At 39.5% G+C, this 22,393-nt stretch overlaps 1 protein-coding gene and 1 long non-coding RNA gene across 3 annotated transcripts in view; one reads left to right on the top strand and one right to left on the bottom strand.

Moving 5' to 3' along the window:
- LOC126484629 (uncharacterized) overlaps positions 1 to 22,393 on the top strand; it is a 31,612-nt gene that overhangs the window by 4,004 nt on the left and 5,215 nt on the right. The window contains exon 2 of one of the 2 annotated variants that reach the window (XR_007587893.1): positions 2,856 to 3,063. The exons of the other annotated variant lie outside the window; for it this stretch is intronic. This is a non-coding gene — a long non-coding RNA (uncharacterized LOC126484629). The remainder of the gene's footprint in view (positions 1 to 2,855; positions 3,064 to 22,393) is intronic. 2 annotated transcript variants of the gene reach the window in all.
- The window catches only part of LOC126484628 (UBX domain-containing protein 6), a 63,999-nt gene continuing 49,623 nt past the window's right edge, over positions 8,018 to 22,393 (bottom strand). Inside the window, exon 9 of the mRNA XM_050108216.1 lies at positions 8,018 to 8,918. Within this exon, the coding sequence (XP_049964173.1) occupies positions 8,649 to 8,918 (270 nt within the window). The 3' untranslated portion in view covers positions 8,018 to 8,648. The remainder of the gene's footprint in view (positions 8,919 to 22,393) is intronic.

Consider the following 22,393-nt stretch of genomic DNA (forward strand, 5'->3'; position numbering starts at 1 on the left):
GAGAGAAAGTGTGGAGGGGGGAGGGGGTAAGTAGCGGAAAGGAGAGAAATAAAAATAGATATAAAAGAAATTAACAGACTGGGTGTGACGGTGAAATGACGGCTGTGTAGTGCTGGAATGGGAACAGGGAGGGGGCTGGATGGGTGAGGCCAGGAGGGTTACAAGAATGTAGGATGTATTGCAGGGAAAGTTCCCACCTTCGCAATTCACAAAAGCTGGTGTTGGTGGGAAGGATCCATATGGCACAGGCTGTGAAGCAGTCATTGGGATGAGGGGTATCATGTTTGGCAGCATGTTCAGCTGCAGGATGGTCCACTTGTTTTTTGGCCACAGTTTGTCAGTGGCCATTCATGCGGACAGACAGCTTGTTGCTTGTCATGCCTACATAGAATGCAGCACAGTGGTTGCAGCTTACCTTGTAGATCACATGACATGTAGCCCTGCCTTTGATGTGATAGGTAATGTTAAGTGACCGGACTGGAGTAGGTGGTGGTAGGAGGATGTAAGGGACAGGTCTTGCATCTAGGCCTATTACAGGGGTATGAGCCATGAGGTAAGGGATTGGGAGCAGAGGTTGTGTAAGGATGGACAACTATATTGTGTAGGTTCGGTGGACGGCAGAATACCACGGTTGGAGGGGTGGGAAGGATAGTGGGTAGGACATTTCTCGCTCCAGGGCACGACGAGAGGTAATCGAAACCCTGGTGGAGAATGTAATTCAGTTGCTCCAGTCCCAGATGGTACTGAGTTATGAGGGGAATGCTCCTCTGTGGCCGAACTGAGAGACTTTGGGAGGTGGTGGGAGAGTGGAAAGATAAGCCACGGGAGATTTGTTTTTGTACAAGGATGGGAGGATAATTATTACCTCTCGTCGTGCCCTGAAATGAGAAATGTCCTACCCACTATCCTTCCCACCCCTCCTACCGTGGTATTCTGCCATCCACCAAACCTACACAATATAGTTGTCCATCCTTGCACAACCCCTGCTCCCAATCCCTTACCTCATGGCTCATACCCCTGTAACAGGCCTAGATGCAAGACCTGTCCCATACATCCTCCTACCACCACCTACTCCAGTCCGGTCACTAACATTACCTATCACATCAAAGGCAGGGCAACATGTGAAACCAGTCATGTGATCTACAACGTAAGTTGCAACCACTGCGCTGCATTCTATGTAGACATGACAACCAACAAGCTGTCTATCCACATGAATGGCCATTGACAAATTGTGACCAAAAAACAAGTGGACCATCCTGTAGCTGAACATGCTGCCAAACATGGTACCCCTCATCTCAATGACTGCTTCACAGCCTGTACCATATGGATCCTTCCCACCAACATCAGCTTTTCTGAATTATGCAGGTGGGAACTTTCCCTGCAATACATCCTACATTCCCGTAACCCTCCTTGCCTCAACCTTCGTTAGTCACTGGCCTCACCCATCCAGCCCCCTCCCGGTTCCCATTCCAGCACTAGACAGCTGTCATTCCACCGCCACACCCAGTCTGTTAATTTCTTTTACGTTTATCTCCTTTCCGCGACTTATCCCCTCCCCCCTCCGCACCTTCTCTCCTACCCTCCGTCTAAACTGCAACACTTCACTGTCTGCCACTCCCACCATACTATCCCTCCCTGCGCCAGCCACTTCCTTACTCACACCCAGTCGCCACTCCCATCATGCACTGGTGCTGCTGCTCGCAGTGTAGTTTCAGCTCTCTGAGACTGCAGATGTGTGTGCAAGTTGCACGTGTGTGTGTGTGTGTGTGTGTGTGTGTGTGTGTGTGTGTGTGTGTGTGTGTGTGTATATACTGCTGCAAAGGCCTCAATGGCTGAAAGCTATGATTGTGTGAATCTTTTATTGTGCCTATTGCGACTCAGCATCTCCGCTATATGGTGAGTAGCAACTTTCCTTCTCTCATATTGTGAAAAATCAAATGATTACAAGTTCATGTAGGCATTGTATGGCTTTAGTATTATTGCAAGGTAGAGTGAGAAGTGGTATTACTGTGAAAGTCTGCTAGATTTCTCTACAGTGGTAAAGAATTCGGGGTTATTAAAAATGATTCATTACTTTTTGACATCTTATAAATTCCGTAGTGACGTGGGTCGGGCAAATGCCCAGTGGGCAGGACATTTATAAATGGGTATTTTTCAGGAATTTGCCCAAAACAGTTTTAAATGACCAAAATCTGAGTATTTATAAAAAAGTACTTTTTATAGTTTTTACTGCTAGAATGTGTAATTTATCAATTAAAATAACGGATGGAATAAAATTAGTGAATGTTTACACTTAAATCTACATATATGTCATCCATTGGCTTTATTACTAAGAACAAAAGGAAAGAGGAGAGAAGCCTTTTTTTCTCACCTGGCATTACAACTTGTACCAAGGAACGACACATGTTGTTGCTGACAGCAGCTAATCATTTATAATGTTGCCATTTCTACACACACACACACACACACACACACACACACACACACACACACTTGGACAGCTGTTTAGTGATAAGCCAGTATTTAAAAAAAATTCAACACTTTGTAATTTAACACACTTTATGATTTCTGTCAAATCTCTGAATATTTTATTGAAGAATGATTATTGGTAGCAACATTATTGCTGAACGTATTAAACAGCTGGCATGTTTTTCTTGATGAAGTTATTCTTAAATGTTAGACTACTTTTTTCGGGGGCAGGAGGGAGGGGAGGAGGGGAAGAAAAATTCTTGATTGTCAAATGAAGCGACATTTCACACAGACTACAGTTTTTTATTCTGTTCCTTTATTTATCTAAAATGAGAATAGTAATATAAAAAGGATTTAATAATAAAGTGTCGATGCCCACCTTGCAGGTAATCTTGTTGATTCAGCAGTACAAGGTAGTAAATGGAAGTCTATCGAGATGCTTGTTGCAATAAGCTTTGTGACACAGCAGAGAACACTGGACTAAATTTTATTCAGGTTAGAGAAAACTTGGCTGATTATAGGGAAAAACAAGGAATTTGGCCCCTACAATTTGTGTGGGAAGGAGTGAGTCCTTACCTCCTCACCCTCGGGAAGGTAAGTCATTGTGTAAATTCTTTGTGGTGTTGATGTTTAAGAGGAACTTGTGAACTGGCAGATGTTGCTGTAAAAATTCTGGGCACATCAGTTACATCTGCTGCTATAGTGTGTCCTTTCAGCACTTTTGGGTGGATCCACAGGGGGAAAAAAAAAAAAAAAAAACACACACACACACAACTAATTCAGATTAAAGAGAGCTGCAAAACTAAGCTACTTACAACTGGAGGTTGATGAGTGGAGCAGGAACAAAACGTAAGCATGTTGATCCCAAGATCCCAAGGAAAAACCAATACTGAACAGTCCAAGCAAACACAAATTGGGAAGAAACCCAGGAATCAGATTCAGGGGAATCTGAGGCATAGTCGGAACTTCATGATTCTTGTTCAACTTGTGAAGATAGAGAAACTGATGATGAACAGTTTTTAAGTGTAGTATAAGTAAAAATACTACCTACAGGCTAGCTACTTAATATAAACTATATTTACCTTCAAAAATTACTTTTAAGTATAAGTATTGTTTTCTTTTTTATTATGCACTACTACAAGAATTGGCCACATTGAAGATGTAAAAATTATGTTTACTGTCCAATTTATTTCCCCTAATAACTCTCCCCTAACTTATAAGTGTCGCTTATCAGTTATTCTTTAAAATGCATAAAGGAAATTATCCTAGGCATTTTCCCCAACTTCTGCCCAGGCATTTTACACCTCTAAGCTTCATATATATAATTCCCACCCGTTGGACTAATGAACAAAAAAAGTATTTTAAAGCTTTGTTTGTGTCACTGCAGGTTTCATTATGGTTCTACAGGTGGCCAGTTTGCAAAATGGCAACTAATCAACAAAAAGCATTTTGTGTATTGCATTATGGAAACACTAAATCCATGACTGCCATGCAGCTTATGTTCCTTATACAATACAGCCACTAACCCATCCTGCTGTGGAATCAATGGTTCTAGGACCAAAGTTGCCTCTGTAAAGGATACACCTTCGGGGGATCACATGTTGCAGTTGAAACAATGGAGTGTGTCTGAGAGGCATTCTTTCTTAGCCCAAAGAAATCTGCACAGTGTACAAGTCATGAAGTGGACAGTACACAACCCTGTGGAAGAATCTGTGCAACCAATTTCAGAAAACATATAGTATAGAGCTGCTACCACAGTTACAGCCAAGTGACCACATCGTCAGACATGAATTTCATGAACTGTTCCAAGAAGCAATGTAATAGTACAAATTTACCCACCAATTTACGTTCAGTGATAAGGCAACTTTCCACATAAAACATCAAGTGATATTCACATTGTTACAGTGGAAACACCAGGTCGGAATTAGTTAATGTTACAGTAAGATTGAGATAGATTCTTCTGCGCTGTTTCAAGTACCCAAATGTGTAAGTTCAACTTTTTTTCTCAGAGGTACTCGTGATGAGTGCAATGGGTTTACACATGTTGCACACTTGATTGCTTCCTAAATTGATATTCCAAACTTGATATATCAACAAGACCAAGCTCCAGTTCATTGGCGTATAGTAGTGCATCACCATCTGAATAAGGAACTTCTTAACTAGTGGGTTGGGAACTCATCATGTGACCCCATCAGGTCTCCTGAGTTTTTGATTTTTTTTCTTTGGGAATGAGTGAAGACAATGTTTATGTACCACCTTAACCGACAACACTGGGTTGCATCATTGATGCGCTGATGAACAGTGACGGGGACATGCTCAAAAGTGTATGGGTCAAAGTCCAATATCAGAGACGTTTGTCATGTAGCTGAAAGAGGTGGACACAGAACACTTCAAAAATTGCTGTTTCATTGTGTGTCATTGATTTTTGTTATAGTTTGTGAAATAGGTTACATTCACTCAAAACCCCATTAATCATTTGTAATCATCCTGCATTACAATTGTTGACCTGAATCAGAAGTGTGCCCAACTCATTGGGGATGCACAGTTGTTTACGCCATTTGTCATGTCTCCTATGTCTTAGCCAAAAACTAACAACTTATATTAAATGATCCTCTTCATCCCACAATGGTTACCTGCATATGCGTTGAGAGGAAGTGAAGATGACGAGAATATGCCATTTGTGCCGTTTCCTACCTGTAGAACAGCAAGCATTGCTACCACCACTGTTCATAGATTTTAGCAATCACATGTCTATAAAATGTTCTTGAATCTGTCTTACCACTGCTAGAATTTGAAACTGTATATTGAAAACAAAATGTTTTTATATTCTATGTACCTGTCTTAAGCAAAAATGTCTGTGTCCGTGAACATTTGGATATTTACAGAGTGGAAGAAGCCAGTTCCAGAACATTTTATGAGAGAATCTCCACTAGATGCTGCTGCTGATATGTTTAGTCTCTTCAAAACTTTTTAAGGCCATCAGTCTCTTATTCACACCCTCAGCACAAAATGTGTATTCCCGGTCTGCATCTGAGTTGATAGTATGTGCCTAGAAGAGTCAACAATTCCTGTCAGATGAAGATGTGCAGCAGGCAATTACAAACTTCCTCTTGCAACAGAACACAGCATTTTACCAAATGGGGTCTCTTCAACCTGGAGTGTTGGGATGATTCAGTGTACCGATTTTAGACTGTATGGCTCTTGAATGGAAACGTTTTGATCACCCTTATACATTTAAATGCATTATGCAATTATGAGACACAATCATGTATGTTTGCTAAAAGTTTCAAATGTTGTTTTTCTTCTACTCATTGTGTTGTTCTAGAACAGCCTTAATTTAATTTCATATTCCTTGCTAAAAATATATACCACATTTGAAAATAACCGTTTCTCTAATGCAAACATTCACGAATCCGTGTTTCCTCCACATCAAAATTTATACCGTAGCAGCTGATAGGTCAAGTCGCACACGACCATCAGTAGTCAGAACTGGAAGACAAAAAACACACCACACACACACACACACACACACACACACACACACACACACACACACACACATATTCCCATCAAATCGTTTAACTCCACAGTGCTGTGCTACTTATCCCTCTCGCCCCTCTCGCATGAGGTAAGCTGCCAACTTTACTTAGCTCTGGCTTGAACTCAACAATGCAAATTAAAATTAAGCACTTCTTAAAATATTACTATCTCTAAGTATTTTTATTACAGAGAATGAGGAAGAAAACTATGCTTGTAAGTTCTAAACATTAGTTGTCAGTTTTGAATTTGGCGTTACTTGCTAGATGCATATTACAAAATGTGGCTCAGAACTGCGGGCCACTCAGATATTTGACTCAGGCCACAAGACGCCCACTGGCTGCAGTTTGACAAACACTTGTCCAGATGATTTAACTCAAATAGGAAAAAAAAAAGACTGTCAACTAACGTCTGTCTCCCTAAATGAGAAATTTTATTTGTGTCCTACTGGACATTACAGTCAGTAGACCTTATGTAATTTTAATCCATGGGATTTATGGTCAAGGAGATATTGGCATGTATAGGTGTCCTTATGGGAGGTACAGTTGTGTGTGCCCACCATTTGCCATAGTTTTCTGTATGCAGCAATGAGGCACAATTGAATACTTTTGGTGCATTACTCCAGGACTAAGTTAGCAGGCTATTTCAATGGCAAATTTGTAACCATGACAGTTTTTTTAAGAAAATATTTTTAATGGCAGTCCTGGACTATTTCATAGATTGTTAGCCGCTTAGTAGATGGTCTTTGGAACAAGAAAACAGAATGAACTCTTATCACAGTTGAAGGTTTGAGTGTACCTCTGGGCTGCTGTACAAATACAGCACCTCTCAGCGTTCTGTGATAAATAATCACTAGTATGAGCATGAGCTTTATAAAGCAGTTTTATCATCTCGCTCTTCACCATACTACTACATATGTAGTGGAGGATCTTTAGTGCCAATATGGCTACATTGTACTTGGGATGGAAATACTAGCCATGCACTAAGTATTTCTAGAGCATCAAATTTTCAGTGCAGCTCACAAGTTACACTGAGATAGCACATGCCCCACAAACTAGTATTTACTGATGACCCTATCATAACGACAAACACATTGCTCATGTGATTGGGCTGTAGGGGCTTTTTAATTTTAATTGCCTGCTCTCGACAGCATACCTAGTGCTGCTAAATTAAATCTGCTGTGTGGATACTGATTTTTGTTGCTTTGAACTTTACTGGTATATTCAAAAGTAACTCAACCTACCTCTGTTCTAAATCTTCCATCTATCACTGAGCAATCCTTTTCCTTAATCTCTCTTTCTTTCCTTTCAACCCTTATGCCAGGAGGAGGAGCCCACTGGCCCCCAAAGCTTGCACATTTCCATATCTTTTATATCGGGTTTCTCTTGCCATGTGGTGAGCAGATTTTTTCAATCTCCCTGGTTATATTTTCCAACAGTGCAAACTTAGCTGTGTATTAATTTCAGAAAATACTTTTAAATATCAGTTTAACAATGTGGATATTGACACTGTTGTTCGGAAAGTTCCTGCATTTAATGAAAATTCTTATAATTGTGTATCGAGTTGGAATTTTATTCCACAGTAGAATCACCTAATACCTGCCTCATGAAACAATGAAATATTCTCTCCTACAAAAGCAACTGTATCATTTGTCTGTAATAGTAGAACAACTACTCATGTTTTGAGGACCCAAAACAAAAGGCAGGTCTCTGCTGCCAGGTCCATTTAAATATAGCTCATCTCACACTCCCATAAAATTTATTTCCTAGTAGCCATATTTTATTTTGTCTCCAGATCCACCTCTCACTTTATAACTTACACTACCAGAGCATTTGCAATAAAGCAACAGTGACTGCAGTTTTATACTCTAATATATGATCCAACAAATTTTGAAGTAATTATTCATTCGATTTATCGTTTGAATATTTTAAATTGTCGTCTCCCTCCAGCAGAACAAGCATTACTCTTTTATTTCTATTCCATTGCGAGTACACATTCAAATAGCTTGCCAGACAGCTTACAAAATTTATGTATAATTCAACGTTACACTCTGTGTACATAGTATATGAAATCAAAACACTGGCTTTAATATGGCATGTGCTCTAAGATTCCTTTACAAAACAGTATGGAATGCAACAAGAGTCTTGTGTGGTGTTGATTAACAGCCCCAATTCACCATAAAAATGTCACTTTAGTTACCTCCTCGCTGTTTGTTTTGTTTTACTACCCAACCATATTAGTAACATCATACAATTAAGTGCCCAAGAGCTTCAACAGCGTTTACTTGGTCGCAAGGTTCGAGACACTCAACATTTCCTGCTTCAGGAAGGCCTTAACTTCAGATCATTCTCAACCTTTAATATCAGCCGTCCCTCTGCAGCTGAACAGCTTGAAGTTTCCCTTTCCAAGAAGAAAGCAAAAGTTACCACTAGTGCAAATACCATTTCTTGTAATCGGTGAAGGCTGTTAACAGAATTATCGTATTTTGTTTATAAATTTATATACACAGTTATATTCAGATATACAGTCCATCAGTGCAATAAATAATAAATATTTATACAAGAGACAGCAATAATGCAGCAATGCACAACCAAAGGATGAAACTTAACAGATTCACAAAAATTTGTGAAGCATAACTATCATTATACAGCTTGTACAAGTAGCATGACTTCAGGCTTGAGATACATTGCTTGTTGGTCAACTGATTTTTCTTCTGTTTCCTGTGTGTCCCAAGAAAATATAAGAACTGAAGCTGGTACAAGGCGCAGATCAACTAATGTCTGATTTGCTTCCTCATGGCTCAAACGACAACCATTTGCCATTATGAGAATAAATGGTTGGTCATCTTGAACCAAATTCTCAGTAACAAAGTTAAGAACAGCGTCAAATTTTTCGTAGACATGGAATGTCCCCTGAAAATATAAAAATCATACACTTCATATACATAATTTTAACAGTTTCACAATGAATTAAAAGATTGTCACAGAGCTTAAGAGGAGACAAGACTTTCTTCCAAGCACTGTATCATAGGTGACTTAACATACAGCATAGATGAAGTAACATTTAACTACTGTTAAAGGTACCAATCAGATGGACAAAAGCAGGCAAATTCAATAATAATTACTGATTATAAATAACAAGTTATAACTAATATCAAGAGCTGAAACTAGGAAAAAAATTGTTCTCCTCATGTAGAATTACAAGATTCAAAATTAAGTGGTTTAGTTGAGTGAATTACAACTAGAGAAATGTTACAGGGATGGAATTGGCCCAAATATCACAAAAGGAGTAGTTAAAAGAGTCACAGCAGATCTCAGGAAAACAAAAGCTGTAGGCAAGCATTACACATAGTGAGAGATGCTCAAGGTTTGAGGAGATGATGTGATACAGAGAGTAACATTGTTTATAAAATATATGGTGGTTAGCATGAGATTCCTCATCCCAAGTCAAGTGTATCTAGAAAAACCTAGTCTCACCAACAGGTTTAACAGAAATGAGATTTAAAAATGAGGCTCTGACGCTGCGGTAACTATGCGCAGCATGGCCAACAACATGCAGCATGAACTCTGTATGTGCCGGAGCTGTGTCATTAGCTGGGTGAGACAAGGCAATGACATGGGGAAGGGATAATATGCAGACCTACCATTGTTCCAAGTCAAGTTGCTGCCAAGCTCCTTCAATCATATTAATTAAACAATGATGTAGCTGTTGTTATTTAGTAATGCATTATTTGAGTGCCTAACAAAGTGAAATTTGTTACTCCTCTTCAATAAGAAAGATGTTATGGTGATCCACTAACAATCTTCTTAGTGTATAAAATTATGTATTCTTTTAAATGATATAACATAATTCTCTCATCCAATAATGACACAACTGAGGTAACAACACATTCTTCTGCAATACAATCTGAGGCTTTCTGCAGCTCCTCATCTGATAATCTGTAAATTTTTCCAATGGCAGCTGAGAGATTTACTTTACAAAGTACGAAATTTCTTTTATTGGAGTCAATTTATTTGGTCTTCTTGGTTGTTGTTGTTGTGGTCTTCAGTCCTGAGACTGGTTTGATGCAGCTCTCCATGCTACTCTATCCTGTGCAAGCTTTTTCATCTCCCAGTACCTACTGCAACCTACATCCTTCTGAATCTGCTTAGTGTATTCATCTCTTGGTCTCCCTCTACGATTTTTACCCTCCACGCTGCCCTCCAATACTAAATTGGTGATCCCTTGATGCCTCAGAACATGTCCTACCAACCGATCCCTTCTTCTGGTCAAGTTGTGCCACAAACTTCTCTTCTCCCCAATCCTATTCAATACTTCCTCATTAGTTATGTGATCTACCCATCTAATCTTCAGCATTCTTCTGTAGCACCACATTTCGAAAGCTTCTATTCTCTTCTTGTCCAAACTATTTATCGTCCATGTTTCACTTCCATACATGGCTACACTCCATACGAATACTTTCAGAAATGAGTTCCTGACACTTAAATCAATACTGGATGTTAACAAATTTCTCTTCTTCAGAAACGCTTTCTTGCCATTGCCAGCCTACATTTTATATCCTCTCTATTTCGACCATCATCAGTTATTTTGCTCCCCAAATAGCAAAACTCCTTTACTACTTTAAGTGCCTCAGTACCTAATCTAATTCCCTCAGCATCACCCGACTTAGACTACATTCCGTTATCCTTGTTTTGCTTTTGTTGATGTTCATCTTATATCCTCCTTTCAAGACACTGTCCATTCCATTCAACTGCTCTTCCAAGTCCTTTGCTGTCTCTGACAGAATTACAATGTCATCGGCGAACCTCAAAGTTTTTATTTCTTCTCCATGAATTTTAATACCTACTCCGAATTTTTCTTTTGTTTCCTTTACTGCTTGCTCAATATACAGATTGAACAACATCGGGGAGAGGCTACAACCCTGTCTTACTCCCTTCCCAACCACTGCTTCCCTTTCATGTCCCTCGACTCTTGTAACTGCCATCTGGTTTCTGTACAAATTGTAAATAGCCTTTCGCTCCCTGTATTTTACCCCTGCCACCTTTAGAATTTGAAAGAGAGTATTCCAGTCAACATTGTCAAAAGCTTTCTCTAAGTCTACAAATGCTAGAAACGTAGGTTTGCCTTTCCTTAATCTTTCTTCTAAGATAAGTCGTAAGGTCAGTATTGCCTCACGTGTTCCAGTGTTTCTACGGATTCCAAACTGATCTTCCCCGAGGTTGGCCTCTACCAGTTTTTCCATTCGTCTGTAAAGAATTCGTGTTAGTATTTTGCAGCTGTGACTTATTAAGCTGATAGTTCGGTAATTTTCACATCTGTCAACACCTGCTTTCTTTGGGATTGGAATCATTATATTCTTCTTGAAGTCTGAGGGTATTTCGCCTGTTTCATACATCTTGCTCACCAGATGGTAGAGTTTTGTCAGGACTGGCTCTCCCACGGCCGTCAGTAGTTCCAATGGAATATTGTCTACTCCGGGGGCCTTGTTTCGACTCAGGTCTTTCAGTGCTCTGTCAAACTCTTCACGCAGTATCATATCTCCCATTTCATCTTCATCTACATCCTCTTCCATTTCCATAATATTGTCCTCAAGTACATCGCCCTTGTATAGACCCTCTATATACTCCTTCCACCTTTCTGCTTTCCCTTCTTTGCTTAGAACTGGGTTTCCATCTGAGCTCTTGATATTCATACAAGTCGTTCTCTTATCTCCAAAGGTCTCTTTAATTTTCCTGTAGGCGGTATCTATCTTACCCCTAGTGAGATAGGCCTCTACATCCTTACATTTGTCCTCTAGCCATCCCTGCTTAGCCATTTTGCACTTCCTGTCGATCTCATTTTTGAGACGTTTGTATTCCTTTTTGCCTGTTTCACTTACTGCATTTTTATATTTTCTCCTTTCATCAATTAAATTCAATATTTCTTCTGTTACCCAAGGATTTCTACTAGCCCTCGTCTTTTTACCTACTTGATCCTCTGCTGCCTTCACTACTTCATCCCTCAAAGCTACCCATTCTTCTTCTACTGTATTTATTTCCCCCATTCCTGTCAATTGCTCCCTTATGCTCTCCCTGAATCTCTGTACAACCTCCGTTTCTTTTAGTTTATCCAGGTCCCATCTCCTTAAATTCCCACCTTTTTGCAGTTTCTTCAGTTTTAATCTACAGGTCATAACCAATAGATTGTGGTGAGAGTCCACATCTGCCCCTGGAAATGTCTTACACTTTAAAACCTGGTTCCTAAATCTCTGTCTTACCATTATATAATCTATCTGATACCTTTTAGTATCTCCAGGGTTCTTCCATGTATACAACCTTCTTTCATGATTCTTAAACCAAGTGTTAGTTATGATTATGTTGTGCTCTGTGCAAAATTCTACCAGGCGGCTTCCTCTTTCATTTCTGTCCCCCAATCCATATTCACCTACTATGTTTCCGTCTCTCCCTTTTCCTACACTCGAATTCCAGTCACCCATGACTATTAAATTTTCGTCTCCCTTCACAATCTGAATAATTTCTTTTATTTCATCATACATTTCTTCAATTTCTTCGTCATCTGCAGAGCTAGTTGGCATATAAACTTGTACTACTGTAGTAGATGTGGGCTTCGTATCTATCTTGGCCACAATAATGCGTTCACTATGCTGTTTGTAGTAGCTTACCCGCATTCCTATTTTCCTATTCATTATTAAACCTACTCCTGCATTACCCCTATTTGATTTTGTGTTTATAACCCTGTAGTCACCTGACCAGAAGTCTTGTTCCTCCTGCCACCGAACTTCACTAATTCCCACTATATCTAACTTCAACCTATCCATTTCCCTTTTTAAATTTTCTAACCTACCTGCCCGATTAAGGGATCTGACATTCCACGCTCCGATCCGTAGAACGCCCGTTTTCTTTCTCCTGATAACGACATCCTCTTGAGTAGTCCCCGCCCGGAGATCCGAATGGGGGACTATTTTACCTCCGGAATATTTTACCCAAGAGGACGCCATCATCATGTAATCATACAGTAAAGCTGCATGCCCTCGGGAAAAATTACGGCTGTAGTTTCCCCTTGCTTTCAGCCGTTCGCAGTACCAGCACAGCAAGGCCATTTTGGTTATTGTTACAAGGCCAGATCAGTCAATCATCCAGACTGTTGCCCTTGCAACTACTGAAAAGGCTGCTGCCCCTCTTCAGGAACCACACGTTTGTCTGGCCTCTCAACAGATACCCCTCCATTGTGGTTGCACCTACGGTACGGCTATCTGTATCGCTGAGGCACGCAAGCCTCCCCACCAACGGCAAGGTCCATGGTTCATGGGGTCTTCTTGGTTATGAAAAATAAAGAGTTGATCCACAATGGTGTGTAAATAAAAGGTTTACTTCTACTTTTTTATCTCTGGATAGCACAAAAGTCATCTACTTTGCTTTACGTTTAGCTTTGGTCATAGGAATAAATGCATGATGTTTCTGTCTCCCAGTGACAGCTATGGCTATAAAAACTTTTTGCCAAGCTCCTTTTTTAGACTGCATGCTCATCATTTGTCACATATTAGTGACTGGTGGCTCATACAGGTGCTCTGAAACTATTTCTTCGCTTTAATACAAGAGACAGAGAACAAATATATTCAGATAAGGAACATATGGTCTCTGAAGTCAACTTGTAATGTTAGGGAACATTTTGTTAGTGGTGCTATGGAAGCTGTCGTGTCGGTGTTGCTGATTGGGAACATGTACTGACATTCAAAACTGCTCTTTCCACGGATGGCTGGCTCTGAGGTCTGTTTGGAAACACACCAACTCATTTGCAAGCATCACCGCATTGTGTCAACTATGGTGATCGATTGGTTGGACCACACTTCTTCCATTCGGCCTCAACAGATAGTGATACCATGTCTTCATGGAACTTGTTGCCAGGACTACTGGAGGACATACCTCTGAATGTTAGACAAAGGATGTTCTTTCAACACAATGGGGCACCATCTTATTTCAACATTGCTATGAGAAATCATCTGTGAGCCACTTTTGCGAACTGAAGGACCAGCTGAGGTGGCCCTATGGCCTGGCCACTCAGGTCACCTGACCAAGTGTTTGGATTGCTTCCTCCGAAGGCATATGAAGCAGTTGGTGTATGAAACAATTGTGGAAACAGAAGGAGACCTCATCACTATAATTGCCTTCGCTGCTGGTACCACTGTCGACATGACAGGAAATTTGGAATGGACACGACAATGATCTGACGATATACTGCGTGCATGAAGGCCAACAGTCACACATTTGAGCATTACCTGTGAATGGAACTGCTGTAATTAGAATGCTGAACAAATGGTCTATCTCAATCATCCCCAACATCAGAAATTACCATCAGGGCCCATATGTACCATAACTAAATATGTGTGTTTTGATGTTCCTTACCTCCTGTATTAATTTGAAATAGTTGTTTTGGAACACTATGCACACTTTACCCCATTCAAACAACTGGAATTAAGCTAATATTTGATCACACTCTGCTTCGACAACCGATTAATAGAAGTATTAAGAGAACCGTTTTGACTGAACATCCTCAATTGACAAATGTGCCTTTGTCATGATTTAAAATGCTTCATTTCCCAATAAAATGTTGAACCACTCATGCCTGAATACGACAAGTACAATATTCCACTTCATGTTTGTTTTCCAATGCGCCTTTCAACATTTTATTGGATGATTAAGCATTTTAAATCATGATGCAGCAGTTTTCAGTCACTTAATATCCCCTGAGCTCATGTGTTTAAAACGTTATACATGCATAAAGCACCCTGGTCCTCATTCCTTCACCACTACTTTGCTGATTTCATCTCAACAATTCATCTCTACTGAAGTGAATTACTGTCAACAGAAGTGACTGTGTGTACGTACACACACACACACACACACACACACACACACACACACACACTGTTGTTCTACCAATATGTACAACAACTACTGTAAATTAAAAGTTATATAAAATAGAAAATGCATACTATCCCATACATTATTTATGTTAATTGTTATATGTCAAATAGATAAGACATAGAGAACCCCCTCCATTATGGAAGGGGCTTGGCGCATGAGAAAAGGTGCAAGTGGCGGTCAATCTGGGCGGCAAGAGAGAGAGAACGTTAGGCAGTCAGTGGCCAGCAGTTGCATAGTCAACACCGCAGGTGCCAAGTGGGGCATTCTGAAACCAAATCTATGATGGTATGGCCTCGGATGTGGTTCCAGCTGAAAAATGGTGCTCTCACATGTGGAAAGGCTATAAAGATGATTAATACGTCACCAAGAAGAATTAAAGATAGCTTAAAACTGCCAGAAGGAGACCTGATAGCCACCACGTGCTTGCCGCCTCTATTGCGCCACTGCTCAACCTACTTTGGGAAACAGATATGTAGCCAGTATGAACCAGTGTGCTTGCGTGTGCTTTTGCAATAATAATTCAAGTGTTGCAAAATTTGAGTCTGAACTTTGAAACTGTCCTCTTCATGATACCAAGCAGGGTCCTATCCTAAAAGTGCTAAAGACAGAGTATCCTGTTCATGAAGAAATGCAAATTTGTTTCTATTTAAATGTGCCTAAGTTTCAGTTTTAAAGCATACAAAAGTTGCTAGTTAAATCATTTGTTTCATAGGTAAAGAGAGAGGCACATTATTTTAAACTTGTTAAAAAGCTTTATTTTGGTTTGAACTGCTACTACTATGATTGTGCCAAAGTTTAGTGCTAAAGCGAATAAATGTTGATAATTAAAATCACTTGCTTCTCAAGTAATGAAAAAGGCACATAATGCTAAACCTATTTGAAACTTTACTTTAACTTGAATTTATTTCCGAAGCTAAATAAAAATATTGCTAGTGTAAATTATTATAAAGCACCAAGGGCTAAATAATCTTAAGTGGGGTTGTAGTTCTGCATTTATGTGATGCAAGTTGTTTCTGAAGTGTGTGCATAGTTGCTTATAAAGGGAGGGACAGTTTAAGGGCCCCCACTTTAATCTTTGCTAGTAGGAAAAGGTTAATTTCAATTCGGTATTTGCTATTGAAATCTGGAACACTTTCACAGTAGAGTGAAAATGAAATATCTTAGTACAGAGTTAAAATATTGCATTTCTGATGTGTATGTGTTAGTCAAACTTGAACTCTTGTTAGGTGCCACTTAATCTCATTGAGAACATATTGTGCTGAATTAATTAATGGTTGAGGTAGTAATTATAGTTAACAAGAGTAAAGTCTCTTTTACATTTCTGTGATTGCTAACCTATGCTATTAATAGCTACTGCTATCCACTGTGCATTTCACCTGGTAGTTGTGTGTGTTCTTTGCACTTTACTAAGTAAGAATTTATGAAAGTCCCTTTTGCAAGGGTATATTTAAATCCACTGAAAATAATGTTTTCACATTATTATGTCTAATTAGGTTGGTGACCATTCATTATTTCATTTGAGGGAACTTTATTTCCTTCATTTCTTACAAAATTAAAGTCTTTCTGCTTTCTACTAATTGCCATAGTATGAAATTCATGTTCGATACCCTCTATCCATTAAGTTAACACATGGTCAATTTCAAAATTCCTCCCGGAGGGTAACGCTATACTGTAGGTTTATGTCATATTTGGCATTTAACATTCCGCAGTAGCGTTACACTTGGCTTTCCTGCGACAGGAATAAGAGTTCAGTTATTAGGAAACAAGTAGCACGCACTGCCAATAGTGTTATAAGTCGGAATACAAACAGCAGTAAAATAAAATTTATTCCCATATGTTAACTTTAGAATACCACCATGAAATTCGGTACACACATTATCAGTGTAAAACTAACATTTTTAAACATTTTTGTTTGGGAATGAAAAAAGGATTTTAATTAATTGGTCAAGCAGCCCACAGTTTTAAAGACTACAATAAACTGAATAAAATGGTATAAATTTTATGTCTGTGTATCAAATACCTTTTGAGATATTGCCATTTTAAAGTTTCCAAACATGGCAAAAATCACAGTTTCGGGAGCTTTAAAAATTAATAATTCCAAAACTAGAAGTTCAAAAAAATTTTAGTTTTGGATTTTATCTTATTCTGATAAATAGAATAAACTGATAAAAATTACAAAATTCTAAACCACCAGGGTTGAAATTTATTTTTTTATTGGTTGATTCCATTTGGAATGACCCTTGAAGCATCAAACTGCATCCAATTTACACCTCCACAACGCAGTATCTTGTGTATTTCTTCCTGCTATTGTTACCTTCATGTAAGTATTAAGACATAACATAAACATCTTACAGGTGTAAACAACCACTTTGTTTTGTCCACGGTACAAATAATGCCACTACCAAATAATAGTGGATAACACTGTCTGTATCCAATAAGGTACTAACAACATTAGGTACACTACACTAGACTGCAAATCATGTTACACACAATAATTCCATTCTGTACGTCTGACATCCAGCCTTAGTTTCATAGAGCCGGTACATACACGTACTAGCAACGTTCACTTTCGAGATGATGTTCAAAGTGACCATCCTCCATTTGCAAACACTTTGCCACTCACTGGATCATACTCTGCTGGACCCTTCACAACACACCTGCATCCACCGTTGCCGAAATGGCATGAACGTGAATGTACATCCATGGGTAGAGTACTATAACCCTCTTCCTTTAAGTGTCCTCAGACATAAAACTATAGCTGATTAAGGTCTGGGGAATATGGAGGTCAGAAAACTGGACCTCCACAACCAACCCATTTCTCTGGAAAATGCACATTCATTCCAAAGTGTGCAGTGCACTATCATGTTGAAACCCTAGCTGTCGCCGAAGAACAAGCGGAATATTTTCTAATGAATTAGGCAAAGTATTGAAAAGAAATTAACAATACTGGGGCACATTCAACACGTCCAGCAATAGGTAAGTCCCAAAAGCACTCTTCCCTCATTTGCAGCCCACAGGTTTATGTCACTGTGTGCCTGAAAGCCGTGTTCACAACGACATGTCAGTTGTGTTCTGACCAATAATGGAGATTGAAAAACCTTCATGAGTGAAGCTAGATTCATTGGAACATATCACACTATTTATAAAATGTTAGCCACTCACAAACGGCTTAATAAACAGTGAATGCACTGTGCACTAAAAATTATAGCAGCCTTCTGAATATTTTCACATGCCATTTTATAATTTGTTTCTTTCCACAAGGCAATTTGTAGTTTGATCTCTTCAACTATCTCACTTCCAGACAAGGATCTTGGGTAGTATTGCGTATCATCAAGAGATGGCAGAGTAATACAGTTTTAATGTGGAACCGCAATTGTCAGTATGTGGCCAGGTTCCCACCAATGCACACATGTGCAGTGCTCGAGTACATACTGGCTTTCTAGCTCAAGAGGTTGCTGCATGAATCGGAATTCAAGTTTGATGTCCTCAACAATGATTGAACATATAAGCAACACAGAGTGTTCTCCTCATAAGGAATCAAAATTGATCATTAACTTGGTAAAAAGGAGTGTTATTGCCACTAGTGCCTGGTGGTTATGTTTTTAGGACTACTTCACAGTGTTTCTAATATTCAAATCTCTTTTACAATTGTAATACATATACAACATAATTATTATTTGATGCAATTTTAATGAAAAAGTTGAATGTAGTTTCATTTTAGACATTATTTGGTATGAAATTCTGACACTGACAAGTATGAGAAACATCTAAATAGAAGACAATGGTGTGAGTGAAGAGAACTGCTACCACCACAATAGATGGTGATGAACAAAGTACTTGAACATTATAACTTTGCTACAGAAAGAAGACATTTAACACTCACTGTTTAGCCTAAGATTGAATAAGTACAGCTTTTCATAACACTTGATTGTAACAGATATGTTAGGAATTCAGGGATGTAATCAGAAAATCCCCCCCCATGAACCATGGACCTTGCCGTTGGTGGGGAGGCTTGCGTGCCTCAGCGATACAGATAGCCGTACCGTAGGTGCAACCACAACGGAGGGGTATCTGTTGAGAGGCCAGACAAACGTGTGGTTCCTGAAGAGGGGCAGCAGCCTTTTCAGTAGTTGCAAGGGCAACAGTCTGGATGATTGACTGATCTGGCCTTGTAACAATAACCAAAACGGCCTTGCTGTGCTGGTACTGCGAACGGCTGAAAGCAAGGGGAAACTACAGCCGTAATTTTTCCCGAGGGCATGCAGCTTTACTGTATGATTACATGATGATGGCGTCCTCTTGGGTAAAATATTCCGGAGGTAAAATAGTCCCCCATTCGGATCTCCGGGCGGGGACTACTCAAGAGGATGTCGTTATCAGGAGAAAGAAAACGGGCGTTCTACGGATCGGAGCGTGGAATGTCAGATCCCTTAATCGGGCAGGTAGGTTAGAAAATTTAAAAAGGGAAATGGATAGGTTGAAGTTAGATATAGTGGGAATTAGTGAAGTTCGGTGGCAGGAGGAACAAGACTTCTGGTCAGGTGACTACAGGGTTATAAACACAAAATCAAATAGGGGTAATGCAGGAGTAGGTTTAATAATGAATAGGAAAATAGGAATGCGGGTAAGCTACTACAAACAGCATAGTGAACGCATTATTGTGGCCAAGATAGATACGAAGCCCACACCTACTACAGTAGTACAAGTTTATATGCCAACTAGCTCTGCAGATGACGAAGAAATTGAAGAAATGTATGATGAAATAAAAGAAATTATTCAGATTGTGAAGGGAGACGAAAATTTAATAGTCATGGGTGACTGGAATTCGAGTGTAGGAAAAGGGAGAGAAGGAAACATAGTAGGTGAATATGGATTGGGGGACAGAAATGAAAGAGGAAGCCGCCTGGTAGAATTTTGCACAGAGCACAACATAATCATAACTAACACTTGGTTTAAGAATCATGAAAGAAGGTTGTATACATGGAAGAACCCTGGAGATACTAAAAGGTATCAGATAGATTATATAATGGTAAGACAGAGATTTAGGAACCAGGTTTTAAATTGTAAGACTTTTCCAGGGGCAGATGTGGACTCTGACCACAATCTATTGGTTATGACCTGTAGATTAAAACTGAAGAAACTGCAAAAAGGTGGGAATTTAAGGAGATGGGACCTGGATAAACTAAAAGAACCAGAGGTTGTACAGAGATTCAGGGAGAGCATAAGGGAGCAATTGACAGGAATGGGGGAAATAAATACAGTAGAAGAAGAATGGGTAGCTTTGAGGGATGAAGTAGTGAAGGCAGCAGAGGATCAAGTAGGTAAAAAGACGAGGGCTAGTAGAAATCCTTGGGTAACAGAAGAAATATTGAATTTAATTGATGAAAGGAGAAAATATAAAAATGCAGAAAGTGAAACAGGCAAAAAGGAATACAAACGTCTCAAAAATGAGATCGACAGGAAGTGCAAAATGGCTAAGCAGGGATGGCTAGAGGACAAATGTAAGGATGTAGAGGCCTATCTCACTAGGGGTAAGATAGATACCGCCTACAGGAAAATTAAAGAGACCTTTGGAGATAAGAGAACGACTTGTATGAATATCAAGAGCTCAGATGGAAACCCAGTTCTAAGCAAAGAAGGGAAAGCAGAAAGATGGAAGGAGTATATAGAGGGTCTATACAAGGGCGATGTACTTGAGGACAATATTATGGAAATGGAAGAGGATGTAGATGAAGATGAAATGGGAGATACGATACTGCGTGAAGAGTTTGACAGAGCACTGAAAGACCTGAGTCGAAACAAGGCCCCCGGAGTAGACAATATTCCATTGGAACTACTGACGGCCGTGGGAGAGCCAGTCCTGACAAAACTCTACCATCTGGTGAGCAAGATGTATGAAACAGGCGAAATACCCTCAGACTTCAAGAAGAATATAATAATTCCAATCCCAAAGAAAGCAGGTGTTGACAGATGTGAAAATTATCGAACTATCAGCTTAATAAGTCACAGCTGCAAAATACTAACACGAATTCTTTACAGACGAATGGAAAAACTAGTAGAAGCCAACCTCGGGGAAGATCAGTTTGGATTCCGTAGAAACACTGGAACACGTGAGGCAATACTGACCTTACGACTTATCTTAGAAGAAAGATTAAGGAAAGGCAAACCTACGTTTCTAGCATTTGTAGACTTAGAGAAAGCTTTTGACAATGTTGACTGGAATACTCTCTTTCAAATTCTAAAGGTGGCAGGGGTAAAATACAGGGAGCGAAAGGCTATTTACAATTTGTACAGAAACCAGATGGCAGTTATAAGAGTCGAGGGGTATTAAAGGGAAGCAGGGGTTGGGAAGGGAGTGAGACAGGGTTGTAGCCTACCCCCGATGTTATTCAATCTGTATATTGTGCAAGCAGTAAAGGAAACAAAAGAAAAATTCGGAGTAGGTATTAAAATTCATGGAGAAGAAATAAAAACTTTGAGGTTCGCCGATGACATTGTAATTCTGTCAGAGACAGCAAAGGACTTGGAAGAGCAGTTGAATGGAATGGACAGTGTCTTGAAAGGAGGATATAAGATGAACATCAACAAAAGCAAAACAAGGATAATGGAATGTAGTCGAATTAAGTCGGGTGATGCTGAGGGAATTAGATTAGGAAATGAGGCACTTAAAGTAGTAAAGGAGTTTTGCTATTTGGGGAGCAAAATAACTGATGATGGTCGAAGTAGAGAGGATATAAAATGTAGGCTGGCAATGGCAAGGAAAGCGTTTCTGAAGAAGAGAAATTTGTTAACATCCAGTATTGATTTAGGTGTCAGGAAGTCATTTCTGAAAGTATTCGTATGGGGTGTAGCCATGTATGGATGTGAAACATGGACGATAAATAGTTTGGACAAGAAGAGAATAGAAGCTTTCGAAATGTGGTGCTACAGAAGAATGCTGAAGATTAGATGGGTAGATCACATAACTAATGAGGAAGTATTGAATAGGATTGGGGAGAAGAGAAGTTTGTGGCACAACTTGACCAGAAGAAGGGATCGGTTGGTAGGACATGTTCTGAGGCATCAAGGGATCACCAATTTAGTATTGGAGGGCAGCGTGGAGGGTAAAAATCGTAGAGGGAGACCAAGAGATGAATACACTAAGCAGATTCAGAAGGATGTAGGTTGCAGTAGGTACTGGGAGATGAAAAAGCTTGCACAGGATAGAGTAGCATGGAGAGCTGCATCAAACCAGTCTCAGGACTGAAGACCACAACAACAACAACAATCAGAAAATGAAAATTTTCACTGCACATGTGTAATATTCAGATGCTCTGTATGCTGAAAGTCCCTGACAGAACAATGAAATTGAACCTGGACAACAACAAAGCCGTTCCTCAATTCTGAAGGCAGTTTTGTAGAATGAATATATGGAGATAAATCTTTTCTGCCCCTACACTTAGAACCTGACAAATTCACAAATT

Source organism: Schistocerca serialis, chromosome 6, assembly GCF_023864345.2.
Source record: "Schistocerca serialis cubense isolate TAMUIC-IGC-003099 chromosome 6, iqSchSeri2.2, whole genome shotgun sequence".
NCBI lineage: Eukaryota > Metazoa > Arthropoda > Insecta > Orthoptera > Acrididae > Schistocerca > Schistocerca serialis.